The sequence below is a fragment of the Pituophis catenifer genome, unplaced genomic scaffold (genome assembly GCF_029215685.1).
Source record: "Pituophis catenifer annectens isolate HBS135680 unplaced genomic scaffold, rPitCat1.0.hap2 SCAF_17, whole genome shotgun sequence".
Classification (NCBI taxonomy): domain Eukaryota; kingdom Metazoa; phylum Chordata; class Lepidosauria; order Squamata; family Colubridae; genus Pituophis; species Pituophis catenifer.
This window is the reverse complement of record NW_027256897.1, coordinates 304,770-326,670: the sequence shown is the minus strand read 5'-3', so window position 1 is coordinate 326,670 and position 21,901 is coordinate 304,770. Positions and strand designations below refer to the sequence as shown.

General features: G+C 57.5%; 3 protein-coding genes across 4 annotated transcripts; 1 reads left to right on the top strand and 2 right to left on the bottom strand.

Annotated features, from left to right (window-relative positions):
* Positions 1-206: 206 nt before the first annotated feature.
* Positions 207-20,105, bottom strand: CCDC183 (coiled-coil domain containing 183). 2 transcript variants are annotated; one of them, XM_070955577.1, is made up of 16 exons: positions 6,684-6,706; positions 6,318-6,458; positions 4,805-5,450; positions 4,480-4,601; positions 4,261-4,338; positions 4,018-4,185; positions 3,814-3,918; positions 3,336-3,458; positions 3,125-3,253; positions 2,869-2,923; positions 2,653-2,753; positions 2,059-2,219; positions 1,785-1,950; positions 1,443-1,568; positions 1,009-1,105; positions 207-529 (listed from the first exon to the last, which is right to left on the bottom strand). In XM_070955577.1, exons 3-16 carry the CDS (start codon positions 4,872-4,874, stop codon positions 399-401), a joined length of 1,632 nt encoding a protein of 543 aa, XP_070811678.1. In that variant the 5' UTR covers positions 4,875-5,450; positions 6,318-6,458; positions 6,684-6,706; the 3' UTR covers positions 207-398. The 2 variants fall into 2 exon arrangements, with proteins under 2 accessions (XP_070811678.1, XP_070811679.1); XM_070955578.1 differs by lacking the exons at positions 4,261-4,338; positions 4,480-4,601; positions 4,805-5,450; positions 6,318-6,458; positions 6,684-6,706 and adding exons at positions 18,584-18,698; positions 20,026-20,105.
* On the top strand, positions 6,813-10,153 carry AMBP (alpha-1-microglobulin/bikunin precursor). Its single transcript, XM_070955579.1, has 10 exons — positions 6,813-7,022; positions 7,320-7,462; positions 7,562-7,638; positions 7,825-7,938; positions 8,627-8,728; positions 8,938-8,975; positions 9,058-9,136; positions 9,363-9,530; positions 9,620-9,784; positions 10,025-10,153. Exons 1-10 carry the CDS (start codon positions 6,828-6,830, stop codon positions 10,057-10,059), a joined length of 1,116 nt encoding a protein of 371 aa, XP_070811680.1. The 5' UTR covers positions 6,813-6,827; the 3' UTR covers positions 10,060-10,153.
* NRARP (NOTCH regulated ankyrin repeat protein) lies at positions 17,086-17,460 on the bottom strand. The gene has a single exon (XM_070955813.1). The coding sequence runs from the start codon at positions 17,458-17,460 to the stop codon at positions 17,086-17,088; it is 375 nt and encodes a 124-aa protein (XP_070811914.1).
* Positions 20,106-21,901: the final 1,796 nt, after the last annotated feature.

The following is a 21,901-nucleotide window of genomic DNA, read 5'->3' as shown; positions in this document are numbered from 1 at the left end:
CTATTCTATTCTATCCTATCCTATCCTATCCTATCCTATCCTATCCTATCCTATCCTATCGCCCCATGTGAATAGAATAAAAAGATCAGTGGGAGCTTTGTGCCCAAAGCCGCTCTTTCTCACGTGCCGTGTCCCCAGCCCAGCGGGAATTAAACATCTTCCCCACTGTTGCCTTTCTATGGAATTCTGTACCCGAGAAGATCCAATTCAGAGCAAGTTGACATCTTTATTCTCCATTTGTGAAATACGGGAAGACTTCCTCTTTTGCACATTCGGGGGGGGGAGTGGGGGTGTTGTATGTTTAAAGCAACTCCAATATCATTTTAAATAGAGATTTAAAAAAACAAGAGTCAAATCCCCACATCTGAGAAATGGGGGTAGCCAAGTCTTTGGAAGTCTCATTTTTTGGCCCCTCTTTGCTTTTTCTTCATCACCTTGGTCTTTTCCTCGATGAGCTTCAAGGCCTCCTTCTTGATCTCTTCCCGACTGGGCACGTAGCTGTGGTCGATGTCCGCAAAGTTAAAGGCTTCTGTGTGGGATAGAGACAAGGGGAGGAACCCATCCGCGGTTTGGACCACAGGTTGAAATTGTGGCAGTGGGTCAGGCAAAGAAAACCTCAATTTCCACACACACACACACACACACACACACACACAGTGGCCACTTCCTGAGCTAGGCTGAGCCTGAGCTAAAGGGAGACCCGGGCCCACATCTCTCTGGGGCCAGGACAGCCCCTTCTCCGCTGCTCTATAATGGATCTAGTGCAGCTAACCCTCCCTGGAAGAACACCAAAAGGGGATTTCACGGTAAACCCTAGGCAGAGGCAACGGGTGGGAATTCTCATTCTGGGTGGGAGGAAACACGAAGGTGTAATTTTCTAATCTGGCAGCAATACCCCTCTCCCTCCCCCCGCCCCCCAGTGAAGCTCAGCCCAGAGCTGCACGAATGGCAACTGCCAGGAGCTGCTGGGGGCACAGGCCTTGCTGACCCCCACGAGACAGGACAGACCTCGGACATCTTCTTCGTCCTCATCGAAAGTGATTCTCAGGTTCTGCTGATCGTCCCTGGCACTCTCCTCAAGGAAATTCCGGAGGTGGACAAACGACTTCCCAAATTACATATTGGAATTAAAAGGTGGCAGGCAAGAGATTGGGGGGGGGGGCGGAGATAGCGTGATGACCACCAGGATACCCACGCCAGTTTCAGCCGAGAACCTCCCTCATCAGGCTTTCTGCCCTGCAACCATATGGGGTGCCTGCCTGGTACGCAAGCAGGGCTGGGCTGAGCCAGGGAAGGGAGGTGGAAGTGCACAGAGCCCGCTTGGGAATATCACAGGAGGCAAAATCAGGATCCTGTTAGTCCCCCGGGCACATTTTCCCCCCTCTGGCTCCTGGCCCAGCGGAAGGGAAGCAGCTGCAGCATGGCCTCAGGTGAAGGCTCACCTCATCGCTCTCGTTGGGGCTGAATTTGTCGAAGGGCACATCGAGCATCAATCGGCTCAAATGCAGAAGTTTCGTTTCACAAAACTGCAGCTTCTCAAAGATATCCTCCATCTTGGGGAAGCCCTCCTGTAAAGCAGGGGATAAAGGTCTGGGGCAGGCCCTCCAACTCCCCACCCCCATTTCCTCTGCAGGGAGGGAGGGGGCTTCCCTGTCGGCTCTCCCGTTGCGTAATGGGCAGAGAAAAAGAGAGGGAGGTGATGGGCAGGGGGCTTCTTGGCTATCTGTTCTGGATCACGGCCGAGGGGCTGCCGGTCGGAGAAACCGTTGGAGAGGGGGACAAACCTGGCCAGGCACACTGATGTCCCACAGCCTCAGGATCAGGTTGTCAACCCCATTCTCAAAGTGGAGGAGAAGTTCCTGGTTTTTGGAGGCCTGGCCGCGGACCAGCGAAAGCCGTTCTTCCTCCTCCTCCAGGTTCTTCCACAGATTCTCTTCTAGCGTCTTTGAGCTGGGAGGAGAAGCCACTTTACTTTGGGTCTGTTGCGTGGAGGCAGCCAGAGATGGTCCTGAGGCATTTGTAACCCCTGTAACCCCTGTAATGAAGAGCGGCAAGTACCTGAGGAAGCCCGGGGACTGGTGGAATTTCAGCTCGGCTCGCTGCAGCTCCAGAGCCTTCAGCTGGGACTTGAGGCCTCGCCGCTTCTTCTCCGATTTGGCGATCTGCTGCTGAAGGTTCTCCTCAGATTTCTTCTGGGCCATGAAGCGCCCAGCGATATCCTGGCAGGAAAGGAGGGGGAGGGAGGAAGAGAAGCTTGCGTCTGTGGGCCATCGTTGGGAACCTCCTTCCCCATCCGCTCCTCTCCCCCTGCATCAGAGCATCCTTCCCAGACATGGGCAGGGGCTTCAGCTGGTGCCAGGGGCTTGAGGAGAGAAGCCAAGCTGGAGTCTGGAGAGCTGGACAGCTTTTGCCTGCAAGCAAGAGGACTCCACCGGGTGACATAGGTCATTTTCACCCATTCAAGCAGCTTCAGCCTCACGTCTGAAAGAACTCCTAAAATGCAGCTCCTGATGGTATTTTTGGAGAAGGAAAAAAGGGGGCAACCAGGATGAGGGGCTGCTAAAGCTCTCCTTGCAGTCCTCACGGCTGAGCTTTGGAGGAATCGCCTCAGAGCCAAGAAAACAGCCAGCCAGGCTGGGCTGCTGGACATACCCAGAGATGTGAGCACTGCACTGCACTTTTGATTTTCTCCACCTCGCTGATCACCAGACCCTGGTACTCAATCTGGGCCTTGGAAGCCTCTAGCTTTGTCCCTGGAAGAGCAAAAGACCCCCAGGTGGTTTTGACCCCAAGGCCCATCAGCTGTGCCCTCTCAGAGGAACCTTCAATATCTGACGAGGATGGCTGGAGGCACCCCAGCATACTTACCCTTTGTTCCTTCGCGCATCATCAGGACAGAGAAGTCCATGTCTCGCCGGGCTTGCTGATCATAAAAGCCAACCAACAAATTAGGGGAAGCGGGCTCTTGCAAAAGGCAGAGGAGCCCCAGACACCCCAGGAGGCTCAAGGCCTCAGCCCTGAACTGTGTCCCCCCAGAGGCACTCTAGATGCGGAGGGCCCACTCAGAGCCAGACCCAACGCCGGCTTGTTAAAGAAGGCCAGCAGATGCCCCAGAAGGACTCACCATCCGTCGGTGCCTCTCACTGGCGTCCTTCACACGGATCCGCTCTATCTGTTTCTTCTGGATGCTGAGCGAGTTCTCCCTGAACTTCTTCTCTGCAATTAACTCGTTTTCTGCATTGGTCATGTCCATCTGCAGCCACAGGGAAAGCGAAGAGTGAGTGGGAGCTCTGGGCAGAGGCTGAGGAGGGCCGAAAGCTGCCCCCGTGGCTGACCTTGGCAGCCTCCATGGCTTCCAGCATATCCATGGCCATCAGGTCCATCCCCTGCAGCTCCATCTGGTAGGTGCCCACCCGGCGCTCCAAGTCCTCCAGGACGAAAGGAAGCTGAGAAAGTTCCTGCAGGAAGGAGAAGATTCTGGAAGCAGCAGGGGAGGAGGGGGGGAGGAGACACCCTTGTCCCCAGCACAGCCATCAGGACTGCTGCTGAAGCAGGAGGAAAGAGGGACGGGCCCTCCCTCCCTTCTCGCATTCATCTCTTCCCATTTGGAGAACCCACAGAGTGAATGGGCTGCAACTTTCCGGTACCCACCGGGGAACGCTTCCAGCAACGAGGTCAGTCCTGTGGAGCGCCCAGGATGGACACCCCCCGCAGGCATGAGGACAGAAGGACTGCCAGAGTTTGGATCAGAACCCAACACCCTCTGCGAGCAAGAAGACTCCCTGCAGAGGATGGCCAAAGCACCGGACTCACAGCTCTCAGCACGTCCAGCATCTTCACATACAGGATGTGGACCTTGTCCGCAGTCACAATGTTCACTTGCATCTTCTCAATGTTGTTCTCCAGCTGACGGACGGTCTGCACGTACAAAGAAGGCAGAGGGAAGCACGCCCCACCCTCCCTGGGCATCCTAGGGTGCTCCAGGGCAGGGCAGGGCGGAGCAGGGGCGGATCTCACCTGGAGCTGCAGCTGGAGCTCAGGGCTGGCCTTTTCCAAGTCGATGAGGACCTGCAGCGTCCCCTGGAGCTCCTCCAGGCGGTTCCCCCGGCGCTTGACTTCGTACAAGAGGATATTGTGGGTGTTCATCCGGTCGAAGACCCGCTGGCTCAGGGACTCTCGAGCTTGCTAGGAAGGGGTGGAAGGGCCCATTGAGGAGAGCTGGGGGGAAGGGGACGGGGGAAGGACCTGCCCACCAGTTACCTCCACAGTATATTCGGCCAAAGCGATTTTCACCCGCTTCCTGTCTAGGCAGGCCCTGCTGATCGTGACCTGGTCATACTAGGAGGAGCAGAGAAAAGAGGGGTGAGAGCTGCAGACCACCCGTGGCCCAACGGGACAGGGCGAGAGGGCTTGGGATTAACCGGGGGCCACCCTGCCTCTCCTTCCCTCTGTTGTGCCAGGGAGACCCAGAGGGCTCACCTTCAGCCCGAGATTCAGCTCGTGCATCTCTGCCCGCAGGGTGGTGCGCAAAAAGCTGATCAGGTCCCTGTTCTTGCGCAGGGCCTCCTGGCTTCCCTGAGTGCGGAGCTTCCTCCCTTGTTCTGGAAAGAAAGGCGGGTGGAGGGGACTCGCAGGGGCCCCCGAGGGAAGAGGGCTACTGCGCTAGGCCCTTCTCGGAGGTCCTCCCATAAACAGCAGCCCAGCAAGATCTACTTGCAAAAGGCCCGCCAGGAACTGCGCCCCCCCCCCTCCCCAGTCAGGAAGATGCCAGGATCCAGCCAAGTGGTTGCACTCGGAGGACTACCTTGGATGTGAATGATGGACTGCAGTTCACGGATTTGCTCCTTCAGATCTTTTTTCCTCTTGAACCTCATCCTGAGTCCTTTGGATCGCACCTCCCTTTGCTCTCAAAAACCCTTTTCTGCGCCTCGAGAGAGACAGGCAGCAAGTGCCAGCAAAACTCAGCCTCTCTTGTGCCACCCTGGATTTGTGCAGCCTGTGCCGGGGCTCTGTGACATCAGAAAGGAAATTGTGATGCCTTTATGTGTCACTTGAAGGCATCACAATCTGAAGATTCCCCCTGGAACCTGTTGGGGAGTCTCAGCTGGAATTCTGTCTTGAAGAGCTGGCCAATTTCTCTGCAGGGGCCGGTCCAGGGGTCCCGCACACTTCTCCCCCGAGTGGGTCACTCCCAGCTCCCGAGGAAAATGGCCAGCTTAACATGTGACCGAGGGGGCCACCCGATCCCCTGCTGGGAAAGGCTCCTCTGGTTCAAGCTGGCTTCACCCAGAGTGCCTGAGGCTGAGCTGAGCGGCTGCTTAAGCCCATCTTAGGCCCTGAAAGAGTTCCTCCTGGCTCTGCCTGAATCCCATCTGGGCTAATCGGCCTGCTTCCTGTGTGGCCGGCTGAGCTGCCCATCTCTTCAGCTGGCGGGGAGCAATGCTGGAGATCTGTTTACAGCAAAACCAGAGGGAAAAACACTTCAGATTTTGGGCGCTTCTGATGAATTCTGGCTGCTGGCGTTCGATGATAATAATAATAATAATAATAATAATAATAATAATAATAATAATAATAATAATAACAACAACAACAACAACAACAACAACTTTATTGTCATTGTACGTATATACACAGTATACCCATACAACAAAATTCCCTTAATACCCAAAGACCAGGTCCAACACACATAACAATCCCCAAACACCCTCCCACCCACCACAAATTCCCCACCTCTAAACCACCCAAACATCCACACAACAGACCAAGTAATGCTGTCCAACAGCTCACTGATGGTGGCCCTTTAGCTCATGGTTGAGTGCAATTACAGCTCTGGGATAAAAACTATTCAGAAAACGTGTGATCCAAGTTTTAATTGTTCTGTATTTTCTGCCAAAAGGCAACAGTCCAAAAAGATTGTAAGCAGGATGGGAAGAGTCTCTGAGAATGTCATGCAACTTTCTCAAACAGCGAGATTCGAACATGTCGTCCAGGTGCTGGTAGCTGGAGTCTGATGATATTCTGGGCAGTTTTCATGATTCTCTGTAGAGCATTTTTGTCTGCTGCAGAGCTGCTCCCATGCCATGCAAGAATGCCGTATGTCAGGACACTCTCAATGGTGCTGCGATAGTAGGACAGAAGGAGATGCTGAGATAGATTTATCTTCCTCAGCATTCTCAGGAAGTACAGCCTCTTCTGTGCCTTCTTCGCAAGCATGTTTGCATTCATAGTCCATGAGAGGTCCTTCGAGATATAAATGCCCAGAAATTTAAAACTACCCACCTCCTCACCATTTATGGTAAATGTACATAATGTACCTAACGTATGTTTAGAATCCAATGTCCAAATGGAAAACCTTGGAGGGGTCACAACTTGGATGCTGGTTGTTGTCTCCCACTGTTTGCTTTGGTTAATTATTCTTGGGAGCAGGAGCAAGGGAGGGCTGGAGGGTCTGCAGGCTGACAGAAAGACCCCATGCTGTCAGGATGCCTCTGGTCAAGCCAGACCAAAGCAAGAGTCTCCAGGAATGGCCTTCTCCAAAGGACAAGGACGCAGATCTGCCCACCAGGACCCTCTGCCTGAAAGGAGGCTACCGTCCTGCAGTCAAGCCAGGGCTTGGCGAGACCCCCTCGTCTCAGCTGAAGGGACTGGGAAGACTGGGAAGGAAGCCCCCATCGCCTTACCCAAATTCGTTTCTGTGTCTCCCTCTCACGTTCAACTAGGAGGGGTCTTGCCGGAGACCCCGTCTTCAGGCTCCCAGGCGGCCACATTCATCGCAAGGCCGTTCACCTTTGGTGCAGTCCGGAGACCAAAGTTCAAATTTCCTCATGCTAGAAAAACACAGCTGTCCCGTTGCAGCACCAGAACTGCCCGTAGGAGCTGAGCAGAGCAGAAGTGCAGCCGCAGCCATGGAGCCACAGGTCGTGCTTCTCATCTGCACCGCCGTTTTCCTCTCGGCCAGCAGCAGCCCAGTCGCTCCAGCTGACCCCATCCAAATCCAGAAGGATTTTGAGGAAGCAAGAGTAAGACCCCTTTGTGTTGACATGATAAAAGGAGGAGTGGGCCTCCTAAAGCTCAGTCTGCAATCTCTTTCACGGTTCCTTTGATTATGGATGTGGCGTAGCCTCCGTTCTGTCGAAACAGAGTAGCCAGGGCTGGGATTCTAGCTAGAAATATCACGAGGACCCCCGACTCCCAACGGAGGACTGGCACAAAAAGAGAAACGCCAGCCTTTAGGAACGGAGGTTGAAACTCTGCCAAGTCTCCTTTGGGCATCGGACTTGGTTTTAAAATGACCGCTTTTGACTTGTCCTCACCAGGTCTACGGGAAGTGGTACGCCATCGCGCTCGGCACAACCTGCAAGTGGCTGAAGAAATATAAGGAGCGCTACCTGATGGGGACGCTGGAGGTGGCTCCGGGGGACACCAGCAAGGAGCTCTCGGTCACCTCCACCAGGCTCCGGTAGGTTCAGCCCTCATGGGCTCAAGACCAGCCAGTAATTAACAATTCATGCCACCTCATCTGTTCTCAGCCACTCTCTCCCCCCGCCCCCCTTTGCAGGCAAGGCACCTGCAGCCAAGCGGTCGGAGTTTACCAGAAGAGCAGCATCCCCGGGAAATACCATTACTACAACTCTAGTAGGTTGGGAGACTTCTGTGCTCAGCAGGTGGGCTTCGGGGGGGGGGGAGCCCACTGTTTTGGCCCATAGGAAGGTTCAGGAGTGGGGTTCCTAGGAAAGGGAAGGAAAGGGGGGGCTGCTTGGGGCCTCAGAGTGGGGAATCATTCTGCCTTCCTTTCCCCTCCCCTCCCCTCCCCTCCCCCAGGGTGGGAGACCCACATCGAGGGCTACGTGGCCCGCACCAACTACGATGACTATGCCTTCCTTGCCTGGAAGAAGAACAGCAGCTACGGCTACACCGTCACCACCCAACTTTACGGTAGGTGGCTGCTGCAGGGAGCCGGGGAGTCCGGTGCAAAACTGAACATGGGTGGGGGGGGGGGTGCCCGGGACAGATGGCTCGGCTTGCCACTTTTGGGGCCAGAGAGGGATTACCAAGGGCCCCCACAGCCTCCAAGGCAGCCCCTCCAGATCTGCCTCCAGAAAGACCCGTCTCTCTGGGCCCCCCAGCTGGAGACATGGCACCATCCCCCTGGCCCACCGCAGAGGAGCCCACCCGGGAGTGGCTGGCTGGGGGCGCCAAGGTGGATTGGGGTCCAAGGGCAAAGGAAGGCTCCGCCCACAGTCTTCCTGTTTACCCTGATTGTCAACCGGCGGGGGGTGGGGGTGGGGGTGGGCAGGAGAGTTTGCCCTCCAGGGCTGCCGGGAGCAAAGCCAGGCAAAGCTCAGGGACATTTCCAGGCCTCTTGGCCAACGGCTGGGTCAGCCTCCCTCCAGCGGCTAGGCGGCCCTTGGCTGCTTTGGGGGAGGAAATGGAGTCCCACTTGGAGGACATCCAGGCTGCCTCCCAGAGCCCCACAAAGCCCTGCAACACAGCGAGGTCAGCCGCCAGCCCTGCCCATCGCACGTACGAGGGGGTCGTCTGCTACTCGAGTCCCAGCAAACCTGCAGCACGGATGGATTCAACATGGCAGGGATGCCAAAGTCGCCCCTCTTGTCTGTTCCAGGGAGGAGCCCCGACCTGCCCGAGGACCTGATAGAGGAGTTCAGACAGTTCTCGGTGGCCCTGGGCATTCCTGAGGACTCCTTCTTCAGACTGACGGAAACAGGCAAACCAGAAGCTAGAGGGGAGGAGGGGAAGGGCCTTCCCAGGCCAGGAGATGCAGGGGTTGGGGCTGGGATGGGGGGCAGACAGAGGGCGAGGGAGGGAGCTCATGCCACAATCTTTGAGGCTGTCTGGCACGTCTGCCCCTCCTCCCCTCAAAGGGTCACCTGCAGTGGAGACAATGCCCCCCCTGACCGGTCTCTCTTTCCTCAGGGGAGTGCATCCCCCCCCAGCCAGAACTCAACCAGCAGGTACTATTTCCTCCTACCTGTGTTCAGTCCTTAATGCTCCTCTTCCCACCCGAGCTCACGACTGGCCCATTTTCTCTCCCAGAGAGACCGGAGGAGCACCTGGGATGAGGAAGCAGGCTCTGCCGATGGCTCCCCATCGTTTGGGGGGGGCAACAAGGAAGGTGAGGAGGCCTCAATCCCCCTTCCCTAAGCTGGCGCTCCCCATAACTGCCCCTGGAGGACCCTCATCGGCTGGGCGGTCAGTGAAGGAGGGGGGCACGACAGTGTGGGCACGACCCCAATTATGCCGCTGGGAGTTACTCTTCCCCGGCCTGAAACGGTTCTCCCAGGCACAGCCTTAGAGTTCAACTGGGCTGGCGTAAGCCTCTCTCCTCCCCCACCCCACAGATTTCTGCCTGCAGCCCAAGGACGCCGGCCCCTGCCTGGGGATGGAGCTGCGCTACTTCTACAACACCACATCCCAGAACTGCGAGAGGTTCTACTATGGCGGCTGCCGGGGAAACCAAAACAACTTCCCCTCGGAGCGTGGCTGCCTGCAGACCTGCCGGACGGAGGGTGAGTGCAGCAGGGCCAGTGGTTCCTGTGCCCTCCTCCGTCCCGCCTGGACCCCCAGCGGCAACCTCTCCCTTCCTCTCTGCCCGCAGCCGCCTGCCGCCTGCCCATCGTGCCAGGGGAGCCCTGCAAGGACACCTTCTGGGCCTTCGATGCCAAGCAGGGCAGGTGCCTCACCTTCCAGGGCTGCGGAGGCAATGCCAACAAGTTCTACCTGGAGAAGGAGTGCCAGGAGTACTGCGGCCTCCTCCCCAGCGGTACGTGGAGAAAGAGGCCCGCGGCGGCAGTCTCCCATGGGGATTGCGATCCTAAAGGGGAGGGGGAGAGACATGGGGGGGGAACTCTTTGCACGGGGTGCCCTCTGCATCCCGAGGGAGGGACCTTTTCCAGCCTGATCCTCCATCAGGGGCTGGGGCCTGCCAAGCCCCTGGCCCTCCTGAGCGCAGGCAGCCGGCTTGGAGGGGAGAGGAACCAAACGCCCCTGTCTCCCCTTGCAGACGGGGAGGAGTTCTTGCGCTCGTCTGCCCTGTGAGAGGCCAGGAAGCGAGAGGGGGAAGCAAGAGGACCAGTTCTCTTTTCAAAACCGAATTCCTGCTGGCATCAATAAATGCAGCCGCTGGACTGAAGCGAGCCCGTCTCCTCACTCTGGGACCCTCCCTCTCCCTGGCATCCCGTGCCACACACAGTCAAGTTGCTCTCATGTCCATCGACAATCTTTTCTGCCGCTCCGTTTGCCCGCCCCAAGGGCAGGCTCAGGCCAAGGGGTCTGCTCACCGTGGCTCTTCCCATCTCAAGCCCTGGGCTGCGGTGGGGAAGTCCAAGGGAGGGCGGGGGCTTCTGCCATCCTCTTCCTGGCAGCTGTTTCCCCTTGGCACCAGCAGGGGGCGCCAGGGGGTCAGCACTGTCTTCCCAGAGCTCCCTCAGGCCTTTGGGAAGGCAGCGTGCCCCGGGCATCCACTGGCAAGGAGGGCCTGCCTCACTGCTCCCCATCACTTGTTCAGCGTGTCTTGACTCCAGTCCTATCCTGGGGCAGCCCTTCATGGCACCCCAAATCTGTCTCAGCTCGGCAACTGAGGCTTTGGCCTGTCCGGACACACTCACATACACACACACACTCCCACACAAACAGGCAGCTTCTCCTGGGCGATTGGGTCGCCTGTATGGGGCGAGAACAGCACTAGGTTTCCCCAATGCATCCTTGGGGGAAGGGAAGGGACGGGGGGACCCACATCCCTGCAATGGCCTGTGCTGAGCCTGCAGGACCGCCCCACACACACACACACGGGAGAGGCGCTGGCAGGCAGGGCCCTGGGCTGAATGGGCAACTGCTCTCGGCCACACCAGCCTGGCCCAGCCCTTTCCCACCAAAGCTGCCACTGCTTCTCAGCCCCCTCCCAAAAGGGACAGCTCCGTGCTTTACAGCCCTTAAAAAGAAGAAAGCCACAGTTGTCTCCAGGCAGGGCAAGGATCTGATGACCGAGATTTTCTGTGTGGCTGAGCAGGGTGAATGGCGCATTGAGAGCGGAGACCCGCGGCTGGCACCTCCGCCAGGGAGGGACCCCTCCTCGTTTTGCTTTCCTTCTTGGAAGGTGGTGAGGGGGGTCTGAATGGAGAGACCAGGAAGGAAGGACCCCCCCCCCAAAGCCAAGCTCAGAGAGGAAGAGGGTCTGGGGGGGAGGGAAATCAGCCTCCTCCCCTCCCCACTTGCATTGTCAAGCAGGGCTGGTCTGGGGCAGACGCCCGGGTCCTGCTCGAAGGACCTCTGACCCTGGGCAAGGAAGCTGGGGACTGGGGAAGGGGGCAGGGGCACAGGTCACTGGGGAGATCATGCCCGTGGGAGCCATTTAGCCCCCCCCTCCAATTTAATAAAGCTGCAACGTTATCTCTGAGTGGATGGGAGGGCGGTAACAGGAAGGGTAGGATGCCCCCCCCCACCCAGGGTTGAGCCTGCTCACTGCCCTGCTTCTCACAGATGGGCAGCAGCCGCTCATCTGCCGACCGAGCTCTGAAGACTGACAACCCTGCCTGCAAGACTGACAACCCAGAACCCGTGCCCACTGAAAGACTGTGTGGCAAAATGGAAGACTGCCTCTCCCAGTTCTCATCCAGGACCATCCAGGACCACCTGGGAATGGGCCAGGTAGACCCTTTGCCCGAGCCCTTCTGCAGCCTCCTACGTGCCCCCTCCAGCCAGCCAGCCAGCCAGCCCACCCACCCCACCAGCCTAGGCAAAAGAGCCTCCCTGCCTGCCTGCCTGCCTCCTGGATTTAATGCAGGGCTCTGAATAAGGGACTGGAGCTCCCTGTTTAATGGATTTGAATGTGAAAAGCTGGGCTGGTGGGAGCCTCCTTTGTTCGGTGGCTGCTCCTGGCATGGCTTCTGGAGCCCCCCCTCCGCCCCTTTCTGCGGGGGCCCTCATTAGCATACCAGCTGCTTGAGAGAGGGGAGGAGGGGGAGGAAGGAGGGAGGGGCTGTCCTGGGAATGAATAGCTGGAAAAAGGCTGAAGGGGGACAGTGGGGGTGCGCGAAGGGGGAGGGGGCAGAGAAGTCGTCAATGCCCCTTTGAAAGGAACCAGAGGGAGCTCCGAGGGGTGCAGGGAACCAGCCCATCCTGGGGAAGAAAAGAGCTGGGCGGTGGGGGAAGAGGGGTGACCCAGGAAGAGGGGCTGAATGAGACCGCCTTTCTGCAGGCAGGGGAGGGAGGGGGCTGCCTTCTTCACGGCAGCCCCACCAAGACGAGGGTGTGGGAAAGGCCCCATGCTCACAAAAGGCCCTGCCACCAAGAAGGTCCACCCTGCATGGTGGCTGGCGGGCCGGCGCTTTGGAAGAGCTGAGAAGGCGGGGCCCTCCACTCGCCCCTCTGGCTGGGGCTGGCCGGGGGCCAGGACCAGGAGGGGCCTGGGAAGGGCTTCGGCTCCTGGGGGAGTCTCCCCCGTGAGCTGGTTGCAGAAGGGCCCCTCTGGAGAACCCAGGCAGATTTGGGGCACCCTTGTCCCAATTCCATAAGCCCCTCCTCCAAAGGCCTTTATCTCATGTAAAAACAGCCAAGTATTTTTTTCAACTGGGTTCTGCTCAATTCCTTGTCTGTGGGTGATGCAGATCTGAAAAGTACATTGAAAGCCCCCCCCCCCTCCGCAGCAACCAGATTTCCCCCCCCACATCACTTCAGATATGAAGACATTCAAAGCTGACCCACACACACACCGCCCCACCCTTATGGATGAGGGATTTTTCTCTCCATGCGTCAATCATGAGGGAAAGGAAGCTCTTGCCTTCCCACCCCTCAAGACTGAGAGGTGCCCTCCTCGTCCGTCTGTTTTGGAGTCAGTCGCACAAACAAAAACCGGGAGACAATTGCAGGAAACACTTGAGAAGTTCAAAATTCTTTCACGGCTTTCGGTCTCAGCAACAAGAGCCTACGCTGCAAGGCAACTCGGGGACAATGAGATTCAGAAAAATCACATGAAATTAGAACAACAGGCTGGCACGGGCCTGGAGCAGAAGCGAAGCAGCCCAAGCCGTTTTTAAGAGGAAAACCAAGACGTTGATGCTTGGGAGTTTGGTTGAAGGCCAACTGAGCCCAGGAGCCTCCCTGGCAGCTGCACCAAGCAGGGCAGGGAAGCACCACCTTCCCTTCTTTCTGCCCCATGGCATCTTCTCTCTCCTGAGCCCCCGGCAGCCAGCCTTGCTTGGGGTGGCAGAGTTGCAGTCCAAAGTGCCAGGAGCTGCTGGTGAAAGGTGTTCTCAAGCCAACATTTCCCACACCAGCAAGCAACCTGCCCAGGCGCCCGCCGTGGGAAGGGGCTCAAGGTTGCTGTACTGAGGGGTGAGCCGCCCCCAGATTGCCCTGCCCTAGTCTAGGCGGCCCAGGCCCTTGGCAGCACAGGCTAAACCCTAAGGACTTAAGGGCTGGGCTGCTTCAGAGCCCAGAAGAGTGACCCTTCCCCGTTTCTGCCTGGTCTGGTTCTCCTGTGGAATTAAGGAGGCAGGCACCCCATCCCCATCCCCATCCCTGTCAGGCCGCCCTAGGAGCCAGAGTACTGCCAACGGGCATCTGCTGCCCAGCCAGCCAAGGTGTGGGGCCCAATCAGACCTCCAGGGTGGACAGTGGCTCTGCTCCATCTCCCCCCAAGGGCAGGGCATCATGAAAGCCCCCATGGGGGGGGAGAAACCTCTGCCTTCCAGCCAGGACCACGGAACTACCAGCTGTTTAGCAAGGGGCCCCGTTGCCAGATGGCACAACTGCCTGGGGTTCAACCTTTAGAAGTAGGCTGAGGCAGCCAACCCCTTTCACTGCCCTGGTTCAGCCCCATAGCTTGTCAGGCTGTGCGAATCCAGCCCAAAGTTTTCCGTGGGTTTAGCTCCTTGTGCGAATCCAGCCTGGGCCAATCAGTCCCATGAATCAAAGTCCACCCCACCATGTGAAACCAGCTTCCTGCCACAACTTCAGGGGGAAAATGCCATCCCATATAAGGATGCCAGCCTCAAGACCCCTGCACAACCTGGTGCCCTCCCGTAGATGCTGGTTGGGGACCCTGTGGCCCTCCAAATATTGCCGGGACCTGGGCCCCTCTCCTCCAGGACCTTTGGGCCCACTGAAGATTTCTTCTGTCAAAAGAGGTGAGGAGCTACAGCCCAAAGCCATACGTATGCTACCCTTTATCCTACTCTGAAGCTGAACTGCTACTGGCAATGGAGGATCTCCTTCAGAGTTCCCTTCCATCAGTCCCAGGCCTGCCAGAGTTGCTGCAGTTTGATCTCATTCCCTGGCAGCCTTCCAGGCCGTCCATTCCACTTGGTGAGGAATGATGGGAGCTGTAGTCCAAGACAAGGGCACCACTCTCTCTCGCTCTCTTTCACACCCGCCCCCTTGTCCATGGGCCTTGCCCCCTTCTTGCTCCCTTGAAATCTCAGCCTCTGGTCGGAAAAGAAAAACAAAGCACACACAAACATAGGAACATTTTTTTATATAAAAAGATCAGTGGAAAAATTATTTATAAATTTTTCACCCTGGGACTACACAATGCTATGATATACACAGAAACCCAGCCCCTCCCCCCCCCCCGTACAGCCTTGCGGTTCTTTCATCCAGTTAAAAAGTGATCATACAGTGACCCACATAAAGCTTCAACATAAGCCTAAAATTCTCCACAAATTAATTAACATAATTAAGAAAGGTATTTGCCACCTAGAAAGGGGAGGGGGGAGAAAACAAGACCATTGTCTAGCAAAAGGCTGCTCACTGAAATGATCTGTGGGTCAGCTTCTTCCAATCTCTGTTTTTTCACAAATGTTAATGCATTTTCTCAAGAAAAATATTTCGTCTTGAAGATGGTTCAGCACAAAATTGGTGCACCTCAAACGCCACCACCCCTCTTTTAAAGAAAGGCAAAGAGACATTTCCCATTTTGGCACAAAGGATCCAGCAGCAGAAGTAGCCAAATAACATCTTCCCTTTTATGTCTCAGTGCGGGGAGGGGGAGGTTTGTGGGGGGGGGGACATAACACCTGGCTACATTCAATAACTTTACAGGGTTGCATAGAAAGTATCACATTTACTCCCTCCTGCTGTGTCAGCCCAAGAGCGCAAGTCCCACCCAGCTGGGCAGGTCTTACTTTAGAGCAAGGATGCTTAGCAGATCCCTGTGGGAAGGAAGCTCATTGGCTAGCTAAGAGAAAGAACCTCAAAGGTAGATATTCCCAACTCAGTTCCCATGGGGGGGGGAGAAACCACCTATTTGGGGGTGGGGATTCTCCCACTAGTTCTTTGAAAGAAGAAGACTGGGGATGGCAGAAACCAGGCAACAGAACAAGCCTCATGGATATTTTATTTCACACACACACACACACCGAAAAAAAAAAGGTTTCACAGTCTCCAAAGGTATACTTTTCATATATAAAAATATAAATATGTGTTAACATCTTTACATGAGACTTCTTTAGAAAAACGGGCTTTTGACCAAGATCTTTTTCTAAAACTGAAATCTGATCTTGGATTTCTGAACACAAGCTACTTTTTCTTATTTAATAATTATGCCATAAATGTTATGACATGTTATTGTGGCAAATCTTGTTTTAAAACAAAAAGAAATTATGTGCAACTCTAAAACACCCCCCTCAAAGTTGAAAAAAGGAACTGGTTCTTCCCCCACCAAGAACAAACTAAACACCACTGTCAGGAGGGGCCCCGCATCCCCCCAGCAGTTCCCACCAGGGCTGGTGAAGCCCCAACTGTCATTCCTTGCAAATCAACCAGGAAGAGTAAGCAAGAAGGGGGCTACAGAAAGCAGGCTCCCTTTTGGGGGGAGGAACCAGAGATAGCAAAATAAAACTCAGTGCAATGGGGTGGGTGGGGGAATTATTGCAGGAATTAGGGAAGAAATATACATAATAGCAACCCCTCCAAAAAACTGCATTTTCTGAACTACCAAAATAAACATCCCTTCAAAGAAAAAACGCTCAAGTCACAAATTATTCATGTCCACACACATCCTTGCACACGTACAAGATAAATACTTAAACGCGCAGCCCAAACACAGTGAAAAACTATATTTTAAAAGGTTTAATGGCTATTTGAGGGGTGGGGAGAAGAGGCGCAGGTGATATGGCAGTGAAAGGGAAATTTATCTCTGGCTCTCGCTCTCTCTCTAGTGCACACGAAAAGGGGGCAGAAGAGGCGGGTGACTTCCTCGACATTCATGGGGGCTGCCTGGGCGCACCACACCAGGCAGAGACTCAAGAGCAGCATCGAAGGCACACGGGCAGTCAGTTTCGGGGCACGGCGCCCCTCTCCTTTCCGAAGCGACCCCCGCGTGGAAATCGCCTCCTTCGAAAGGTTCGGTTTTCAGTAGTTTGCTTTCCCTCCATCAGCAGCAGGGGGCGCCCTCGATCTTCCGGAGACGCTTCCTAAGGCGCCCCCTTCTCCGTGGAAAGAGGCCGGGCGAAATTCACCCTTTTTGAAAGGGAAAAGAAAAGAGAAAAAAAAAAAAGAAGAAAAAGGGGGGAAAAAGCTCCCCCGCCCTCCGGTGGAGCTGATCAAAAGACGGCCAGAAGGGCAAGAGCGAGCGGGGAAGGGCGATTTCGGTCTGGACACCAGACAAAAGCGACGAGCGTCTTGCTCCGGAGCAAGAGGCGGAGGTCGGCCCTCCGCCACGGAAAGAGCCCCGCGGCTTGGCTGGGAGGGGAGCGGCCGTGGCAGCTGCTGGCGGCGGGGAAGCAGGTCCGGGGCGCGGTGGGCAGCAGCTGGTCGGCCCCAAGGAGCGAGCGAGCGAGGGAGCGAGCGGGGGAGCCAACACTGGAAGAACCGAGGTAGATGAGAGGCAGAGCAGCGGCGGCGGTGGGACGGAGCGCGGCGGCTCCCGAAGGGCGGGGAGGGCCGGGCCGGCGCCCGCGTCTCCTCTGCCCAAGTGGCGGCGCTGGCCGGCCAACGGCGCGCATCTCTCCCGGGAAGCGGCGCAGGGCTCAGTCCTCCAGGCGGGCTCGGTTGACGGAGGCGCCGCCGCTCTCGCCTGCGGGCCGGAGCGGAAGGCTTTCGGGGCGCCGCCGCGACGGAGCGTGCTCAGCCGCGGCCGCCGCCCCCCGCGCCGCCTCCCCCGCCGGCGGCCGAGTACTTGGCCTTGGTGATCAGGTAGAGGACGATGTCCTGGTGGCCCCCGAAGGCGGCGATGTGCAGGGCGCTCCAGCCGTCGCGGTTGGCCAGCCGGATGTCCGCGCCGAACTTGACCAGCAGCTTGACCAGCTCCAGGTTGCCGTCGATCACCGACTGGTGCAGCGCCGTCTGGCCCTCGGGGCCGAAGGAGTTCACGTTAAACTCGCAGCTGCTCATGTTCTGCAGCAGCGAGTGCAGCTCGGCCGTGTTGCCCTTGCGCACCGCCTCCTGGAAGACGCGCTGGCTGGGCGCCGCGCGGGGGGCCGACAACTCCGCCTGGCTCATGGCTGCGCGCCCGGCTGGCGACGGGGCAGGCGCCGCGCCCGGCCCCGCATGGGCGAGGAGCGCGGGCCCCGGAGAGGCCGGCCGGCCTGCTTCGCCGCCGCGCAACGCCGGGCTCCTCGGTCCGCACCGCGCCCGGGATCGCCGCTTGGCTCGAGGGATCTCTGGCTGGCGGGCGGGCTGCTACGAGCGGCGGGCGCCGCGGGTCGGCCGGGGACTGAGCGGGCGGGGATCGGGGGCGCTTTTTACGCGGCCCCGTGACATTTGCATAACAATGGCCGAGGCCCGGCCCTCCCCACCCTATCGGGAGCGGATTGGTCGCCGCGTGGCGAGGGAGGGCCGGCAGAGCCCCGCCTTCCCTGCACACGGCCCGATGAGAGAGGGGGGGCTTCCCGGGGTCGGCCGAGCGCAGCCCTCGCTTGCATTGCGGCAGCCGGGAGAGCTCTGCAGAGGTTGCCCTGCCCGTCTCTGCCTGCGAGGGCTCCTCTTCCAGCCCGGGTCGAGAGGAAAAGGGGGGCGGTTGCTGCCCCTCGCTTGGTCTTCCGCGGGGCAGCGAAGGAACGGGCACATGCAGCCGAGGGGATCTGCCGGCCGCACCGCGGGAGGAGACAGAAAGAGGCGCTGGCCCTCTGGCTCAGGAGGCGCAGAACGGAGCGGGTGTCTTTCTTCGAGAGCTCCCCAACCCCGATTTCCCAATTCTTCCCCCTTCTCAGGAAAAGACCCAAGCCCCCGCATCAGCCCCACCTCCTGCGTAACAGACGCTTGCGGACATGGCACCCCTTTCCCACCCCTTCAAAACACTTTTAAAACAAGCTTGTGAGGCAGAAATTCAACAGAGGTGGCTACCATCCCTTTACTTTCTGCTCAGAAATGCTTGCCTGGCTGGATTTTTGCTGCTTCTGTTAACTTTGAAATGCAGAGTCTTTGGGGAAAAGAAATCTTGTCAAGTACAAGGAGCTGAAGCAGCTGCCCCCTTGACCATCTGTAGCTATTCAGACCACGCAGGTCTCCCAGATGCCCCTCCTGCCTTGGTCTCTCTGGAGGGCTCCCCGTTGGGCATCCACCCGCAGAACTACAACAAAATAAACTACGGCACAAGTCCACGGCTCAAGACCCGGTAACTCACCTGTTTTCTCTGCCCCAAAGAAACAATCAAGTGACTGTCAGGTTTGCCTCCTGCCTGCCTGTCTGCCTGCCTGCAGTTGCTGTCCTCAGGTCCCAGCAGAAGGATCCAGGGCATCCTGGAAGACCAAGCAGGCCCAGTAACGTCAAGGGTGTGGCTTAAATTCTAGGGAACAAACTTGGGGGCTTAGGCAGAAGTGGCAGCACAACCTCGGCTGCCTCCCTGGTTCAGACAACTGCTAGAGATGCCAGCAAACCCAATGGAAAGATTTTCAAGAAGGTTCCTCCTCCCTTGCCATCCGCCTTCCCCATGCAGGCTTCCCAAGTTGTTGCTTTATGAAACAAAATGTGGGGTTTGAGTGAACGCACTTTTCTTGTGGTTTCCAGGTCAATTTTTTCCATTGGCAATTTTTGCTGAGAAATAGCAAGAAAAGGCTTTTTGATGGGCGCAAAAAGTCAGGCCCCGGGCCTCTACCTGCCGTTCTCCTGCTCCTATCCCCCTGGTGGAGCCCCTGGGAGAGGTCGGGGGAGCAGAGGTGGGGTGCAGGAGTGCCATTGGTTCCAGGTTGTCTGTGGGTCCCGGCCTGCTTCAGAAAAAGGGCCTCTTTTCTGTGAGTGCCGCCATAGGGCCTGCTCCCCAAAGGGAGGACTCAGTTTACATGGGGCAGGAGGCAGAGGGGCCTTATCAGGAAGCAGATCTATTGAAAAGATTGCTGGGCAAACAAAAGACAGAAGCCGCAGCCAAGCCCACAAAGGAACTGCTGACTCAATCAATTTCAGGGGGAAAAGAGGAAGAAAACTGAAAGTGGAAGGGGGGGGGGAGACAGGGGGCAACCGGGGCGTGAGAAAAAAAACCAGGCACTGGCCAGCCGAGGGGAGGGGGGGCTGTTTCCCATCCCAAGGAGCACTTAGAACAAGATGAAAGAAGTCCGGTGCAAGGCCAAGAGTTCTGTGCGGGCTGAAAGCTTGCCTGGCAGGATCACCTCTCCCTCCAAGCAAGAGCCGCTTTTCTCTCTGGTTTCCTGCCTGAGGGGTGAAGGACCTGCCGCCATGCCGTCAAAGAAGCTTTGGGGGTGACTTTCTCAGGCGTAGGTTGGGGGGTGGGGGAGGGAGGGGCTGCCGGAGCCACCTTATACTTCCCATGAATATAGATCATGCGTGGCAGGAGTGCAGTACCGTCCCCCCCCCACCCAGTCCTAAGCTTCGGGGCAGCAAAGCCCCCCAATAATTCCGGCTCCTCTGGCACAGGGAGGAGGGGGGGGCTTGGGCCAGGGTGGAGAGAAAAACGGAGGCCCTGAACACTCAGGTTGTCTTCACACAACAGCTTCAGCCGCCTGGATGCAGCCCCCGGGGCCGGCCGATTTGGGCTTTAGGCTGTGGAGCGAGCCGATGGGAAACGCGGGTGGAAACGTGGCCAGCCCCGAGGGGCTTCCTCCTCACACGTACCTGGGCGCGCAGAGTCGGGCCTGCCGCTTTGTGCCCCGGAGCTGCGGCCTTCGGAGCGCGCCCGAGGGGGCCGTGAGGCGGGCGCGGGGCCGGGGCGACGCGGTGCGAGCCGGGCGGCCCCCCTTCGAGGCGGGGCGGGGCCTGCCGGCGGGGGCGGGGCCGGGGCGGCCTCATTACCGTGAACCCGGGAGCGTGGGAAAGTCTTGGGCCTTTCTTCCCAGCCGCGGGGAAGGCGGGGCCGGAGGGCCGGGCCGGGGCGGGCGCGCGCGCGGGCACGCGGGTCTCCGGGGGGGGAGATGGAGCTGCCGATTACAGCTGGCTGCAGAGAAACGCCGGTATCTCTGCCAAGATCTCGGCGAAGAAATGCAGTTTCTCTGCATTTCTCTGCCCGCAGAGAGCGAGCCTCGTGCAGAGGCGGCGGCGGCGGCGGCGACCGAGTATGGCAGGGGAAGGGCCCCCGTCCGTCCGGAGGCTGGCCCCGAAGGAAGCGGTGCCAAGGAAGAAGCAGCCCTGGCAGCAGGCTTTTGCGGTTGAATCCTTGGGCAGCCCTCTGAAGTGCGCATCGCCTCCTGCCAACTGATTTCTCCTGGGCAAAGGGGGGCCTCCATCCTGATCAGAAACTGCTCGCCATTGATAAATGCAGTTTCTGCCGGCCTTCGATGTTGCGCTGCCTTTATCCCTTTCTCCAAAAGCCGCCCTAGGTCCACCACCCACCTGCCCCGAGCCTCCAAGGCCTCCTTTCGTGCCCAAGGAAAGCCGGTGCTTCTGGCAGGCCCCTGGCCCAATTCCTGGGAACCTGGGCCTAGCTGGGTCCTGCCATGAGGAAAACCCAGGCCTCTCCCCCTGCGAGATCCCACCTGCAGCGGTGCTGCTCCAAACCTTGGAGGGTCATTTTATTACGTGAGGGGACGGGATGCCCGTCCGCCTTGTGGGAGAAGAGAGGGACCCTCTGGGAACCCTGAGCTGCTTTGGGGGGCTGCCCTGGTGGACCAAGAGGCCTGGTCACCTTCCTCCTGGGGATGCCAAAGGCCGGAAGGGTCGACGTCCTCTGGAGTCGACCGATGCTCAGAAACCGCTTCCTGCCCTTTGGCTGCCTGCCTTGGGGACAGGATGAGGGAGGGAAATGAAACTTCCTTCCGGAATTACGGAGTTCCCGTGCCAGGAGAGCAAGCCAGGCCCCCAGCACAACCTCCCCACCAGGAGACTGATGGGTCTTTGGCCTCTGCCTCCTGCAACGGTGGCTGCTGCTCTTGAGGGCACCTGAGCTCCTTAGGAATACTCGAGTGTTCATCCTTGACAGAAGTGTAACTTTAAACATTCGATGCTTAAAAGTAGCAATGGCCCCTTCCTAAATGTGGTGCTTGGTGACCAAAATGTGGTTGGAAAGAGTAACACAGAGAAGGGAGAACTCTCATAACCTCATCTTCTTTTAAGTAGCACCGTTATTTATTTGTCCTACAAACTGCAGCTGAACATCTGAATGCGTAAAAAGACATTTTATTTGCACAAATCTTCTACCACCCTCAGTAACGTTTACATCCGGACCCAGAGCAGTTAGATCCGTTTGCCTAGCCCTGCAGAGGTCTTTGCCAGTGGCATCTCATTCCGTGAAGAGAGGGGGCCCAGGATCTTTGGGGGCAGAGGGGGACAGAACCAAGAAAGCCCCTGGAGGAGAGAGCAGTGCTGTCCTCCAGGCCGAAGGTCCAGATTCCTCAAAGCAGCCTAAAGGTCTCCCTGTCGAACCCCCGGCAAGAACTCAGAGGATAAACGGGCGAGCAAAGAATGGGCAACAGGAAGGGGGGGGGCTGAACTATAAAACTAAATTAAAAAACTAGGAAAATGCTTCCAAAAGCTTTCTTCAAAATGGTGGAAGAAC